Source organism: Littorina saxatilis, linkage group LG4, assembly GCF_037325665.1.
Source record: "Littorina saxatilis isolate snail1 linkage group LG4, US_GU_Lsax_2.0, whole genome shotgun sequence".
Taxonomy (NCBI): domain Eukaryota; kingdom Metazoa; phylum Mollusca; class Gastropoda; order Littorinimorpha; family Littorinidae; genus Littorina; species Littorina saxatilis.
The window spans coordinates 2,559,674-2,564,673 of record NC_090248.1 but is presented as its reverse complement, the minus strand read 5'-3'; the positions used below and the strand labels follow the sequence as shown (position 1 = coordinate 2,564,673).

At 45.2% G+C, this 5,000-nt stretch overlaps 1 protein-coding gene across 1 annotated transcript in view; it reads right to left on the bottom strand.

The window, feature by feature from the left end:
• The window catches only part of LOC138963777 (heparanase-like), a 13,869-nt gene that overhangs the window by 7,277 nt on the left and 1,592 nt on the right, over nucleotides 1–5,000 (bottom strand). The window contains exons 2-5 of the mRNA XM_070335631.1: nucleotides 4,903–5,000; nucleotides 4,275–4,451; nucleotides 2,859–3,021; nucleotides 104–154 (exon numbers count right to left, since the gene is read on the bottom strand). The exon at nucleotides 4,903–5,000 is cut by the window's right edge and continues 39 nt beyond it. Coding sequence (XP_070191732.1) covers nucleotides 104–154; nucleotides 2,859–3,021; nucleotides 4,275–4,451; nucleotides 4,903–5,000 — 489 coding nt within the window. The remainder of the gene's footprint in view (nucleotides 1–103; nucleotides 155–2,858; nucleotides 3,022–4,274; nucleotides 4,452–4,902) is intronic.

Here is a 5,000-nt window from a genome sequence, read left to right as displayed (position 1 = left end):
ACATCTGTGGGAGAAAACAGATGCATGCACAACTAATACAAGGAACGTGCACGTTCCAACTACAAAGATGAACATACGCTGAATCGTGAAGGAATGAACTCACTGATGAAAGGAAGCTGCGTCCACTACTTTGGCGCCTCCAGCGGCGAGAAAGCTAAAACAGAATGAGGTTACAATTGAAATTCGTTTGTTCGGGACATCAAGATAAAAAGCTAATTCAAGAATGAGTCAACCAGGACTGGACTGGGTGGCCGAGTGGTAACGCACTTGCGCTCGGACTAGCGAGAGGTTGCGAGTTCGACCCTGGGTCAGGGCGTTAGCAATTTTCTCCCCCCTTTCCTAACCTAGGTGGTGGGTTCAAGTGCTAGTCTTTCGGATGAGACATAAAACCGAGGTCCCTTCGTGTACACTACATTGGGGTGTGCACGTTAAAGATCCCACGATTAACAAAAGGGTTTTTTACTGGCAAAATTGTATAGGCATAAATAAAAAAAAATGTCCACCAAAATACCCGTGTGACTTGGAATAATAGGCCGTGAAAAGTAGGATATGCGCCGAAATGGCTGCGATTTGCTGGTCGATGTGAATGCGTGATGTATTGTGTACAAAATTCCATAAACAGTTCCCTGCGCCTTGAGTCCGAGTCTGGAGATACGCGCGCGATAAAAGACTTCATAATACAAATAAATAAAGTCTAAACAACAAAATGACTGTGAGTGAGAGGAACAAAGCTGGAAAACCAAAGAAACATGTACTGACCAAAGTGCTATCCTTGTATTGGTGAGTACACATGTCTTTGTTTTTCAAGATTGAAAGTGTTTTCGGACGCTGTTCATTTTGAATTCTGGCTAGTATTGTTTATTTCAGCTCAGAGGACTTGTATCCCTGAACATCCTAACGCTTTTAAAGATCGGTCATCTCGTATGGGAAGTTGCTTTTGAGAGTCACTGTGCATGTGTTTGAGAGACATTTTAAAGTTGCTATCACCAGAGCTAACCTAGCTTGGAATGAGCAGTCGACTAGCACAATACCAAGTGTAAGCAAGAACATTGTGTTGTATATGTCACAGTGGAAATGAGAATCCAGTGAGATTCCGAATCGCACTAGTGGAGATTGGAATTCCAGTTTGCACTAGGGCAAACTAGAATTCTCATCTCCACTGGATATTTGTTAATGAAGATTGGAATTCCAGTTTGCCCTAGTGCAAACGAGAATCCAGTTTTAGTGGAGATGGGAATTCCAGTTTTCACTAGGGGAAATAGGAATTGGGGGAAATAATGTGTTCAAAGGTTTATAATTGTTGTTAAAACCATTTCATCTTGAGTCATTCATGACTTTAAGGCTTACTCATTGCAGGTTTGAAATGCAGAAATAAAAATATATATTATTGAATTGATATAATCGAACAACACAGAGTAATTGCGCACAATAAGTTTTTTTTATCAATATCATTAAATCATATCACAAAGTTAAAAGTTTATATAAGATGAAGCATGATAGAGAGAGAGAGAGAGAGAGAGAATCAGAATCAGAATCAGAATGTTTATTTGCGAAAACTCATATTGTTTATAGCAAAGGGGTGCTGGGGGGTTGGGTAATCGAACGATCCACGAACATCAGTGTACACATTGGTTTCAGTCTGTTACACAAAAACAATGCATCGTGATTCGGTCCGAAGCATCCATCTTGTAATCCAAGTCGGGAAATAACTTTTCCGTTTCGAACAACACGGTATTGTTCCATATCGATCGCGGTTTGTCACAAACACACATGAATTATGTGTGCCCTGTAGTCAAGTTAGCGACAACAGTCAGTCTGGCATGGCACGGAGGTAGCACTGTACAAGTGTAGACACGACATGAAGGTCAGTAGTGAGATGGTCGATTTCTTCTCCGAAGACGTTGCGGTCGACTTGGGGCAGCCGCCGGACACACGGGGGCGTTTCCTCCTCTTCTTGGAATGACGTTGTCTGTGCTGTTTCGCAGTCGTATGTCAGGACGTAGTCGTCTCCCCTTGCAATCAGCGTCTTCTTTCCAGCTTTTCTTTCGCACACTACTTTTGTGAGAGTGCGGTTCCTCTTTCTGTTTAACAGTTTCTCTTTAAGTCGCACGTTCTTTGAGCAGTGTGAGGCTAAGTCGTAGACATCATCTGGTTCAAACTCACGGTCCGTTGCTGCCAGTTCAGCTATAGTGGTTTCGTCGTCTGCTGTCTGTGACGTCACAGCACGACACACCCCAGGGTTGACATTCTCGCACGTGGTTGAGCTTGCAGTGTCACAGTGGGCAGGAGCGTGAGTGACACTGGTTTGCACATCCTGCACGTGCTGGGTAGAAGAAGCACGGCTATTGTTGACAAGGGCCTCTACCGATGACGTTGTGTTCTGTTCCGCTTCAGCTGCTTTGCGTTGCACGAAGCTCTTTCTTCTTGTTTCATCACGCTTTACTTGTGACCTGCTTTTCTTCCTGTAGTGAGCTATTCTGGCTTGGTCTGATGGCGGCCCAGCAAACCTCAGCACAACTGTTGTACTGTTACCTTCCCCCTGGATTTTCTAAGATGAAAGCCCAACTTCGTCTACTAAGTTGATGAGGAACTGTTCCAGGCGATGTTGCAGTCCCGTTTGTGACATTTTCGGTCAGCAGTAGTAGCTAAGGAGAAGATATTTATCAAATTTTGCGGAGCTCCGAAATTTGCGTCCTTCTCCGGTGGTAAGGGCAGACCACTCCACGAGAGAGACAGAGAGAGAGAGCGAGAGAGAGAGAGAGTGAGAGAGAGAGTGAGAGAGAGAGAGAAAGAGAGGAGAGAGAGAGAGAGAGAGAGAGAGAGAGAGAGAGAGAGAGAGAGAGAGAGAGACCTAGTACCTGTGAAAATACTCTGGTCGCGCGGCAGCGACCTCAGGCCCGACGATAAAGGAAGAGGAGTAGGCAGGAAACTCTGCCAGCAGTCGCTTCAGTGAAGCCACGTCTTTCGCAAGCTGTTGGGGGGATACCGTTGTGTTGAACTGGCCTTGGTACATGTCGTATTCTGTGAACAGTATCAAAACGAGCAGATAAAACAGTAAATATACAGTAGATATCTCCTGTAAGGCCCTCCACAAATTTGAGAAAGTTGGGTCTTGAAATGGAAACAAAGTGTACAGAGGTTATGATAATAACATTGAAGATAAAACAACGTCTTAAGCATAGGGAAAGGAATATCAAATCTTTGGTCTCAACTGGGAGGTTCTACTGTCCTCTGATTCAGTTGACAGCGTAACGAATGTTTGTCTGTTTTAATTGTGCAACAACTGTGGTATCTGCAGGTGAACAAGGCGAATTGTGACAGGGGTAGATAAGACACACAGAGATGGACACACCTATACAATCTCGTTTGGGAAGTTGCTTTTGAGAGCCATTTTGATTGTGTTTGATAGACACTAGAGAGTTTCCAATACGATGGCCAACCCAGCTCAGAAACAGCAGTTGACTGGCACAATACGCTAGTAAGCAAGGGACAGTGTTACGTTACGAGATCAAGGGATGACGATGTGACACAACACATCGGCTTCTGGAAGCTGCTTGTCCAGAACAGACGCAACTGGCGCAGTCTGACTGGTTCTGGTACTCAGACTGTTGAAGACAACATAACTGCTGCAGAGAATGGCATTCACTCTGCAAAGCCAGAGCTGCCAGCTAGTACTTCAGCTGCCGAACCTTCCCATGTGTGCCTACTTGTGGGAGGGGTTTCCTTGCCTGGACAGGCCTCCTCAGCCACATTCGGACCCATCAGACCAGGCATTCAACCAAATCCCGAGTCTTGGGCATCTTCGACAACGAAGGACGAGCAACAACATCCAATAACAACCACCATGCATATGCACGAGAAAGGTCGTTAGCTTCGTTAATATCCTCACTACACCAGATAAATACAATCTTGTCAAAGTAGTATAGAACAGGGGACCGGGTAGCTCAGAGGGTAGGGCTCTGGACTTCTGTGATCCCGGGGTCACGGGTTCGAATCCACTTGTCAACTGTATGTGCAGACACAGAGACGGTTTCCACGTCCCACCCCCGTGTCACCACAGTGGTATTTGGTCATTCTGCCATAAGTGCAGGTGGCTAGTTTCATCAAAACAAACTTACACTTGTGTATCTCACCTGAAGTCGGGGTGACACCCGGGAACATGCCCGTCATGGTTTCACCGTGAGAGAGTAACAAAACATTTATCATCGTAGTATAAAGCAGGACTTTAGAAACCGACAGATCAAGCATTACAACTCAACTAAAACCTGTCTCACCGTTTCCAAGCTCAAAGCCAGCAATGGTGTATTTCCTGTGAGCAGAGAACTGCAGGAGTTCCCGGGCATTGTCAGGATTCCAGGATCCGTCGGCGTTCCGCTTGAGAGCGTTCAGATCAATGATGAAGTCCCAGCCCACGTCACGCACAAACTGGTTGATCGTCTGCCACGATTCAGCTGAAACATCATGATGCATGTGTGTAGATGTCAATTAATTAGTGTCTTGTGTTTTACCGGTTAATATTTGTATTATCGTGCAAATCATCTTACTATACACACAGACACACACAGACACACAGACACAGACACACACACACACACACACACACACACTCGCACACACACACACACACAAACACACACACACACTCACACACACACACATACACACACACAAACACACACACACACACACACACACACACACATACACTCACACACATACACACACACACACACACACATACACACACACACACACACACACACACACACACACACACACCAAACAACCACATTAACGAAGAAACAAGCCCTGAGAAAACCAAACAAAAAAAGTCAAACTGAGAAATACAGACATCTCACGCAAGCTTCCAATAGACAGCAAGTATCATTTGATTTCACTTACGGGTAACAAGGAATGTCCAGCCGTTAAATGGCGGCGCATGACCACTCATGTCATAGGACAGCTTGTCAGCAGAAGTACCTCCGATGCGCAGGATGTTT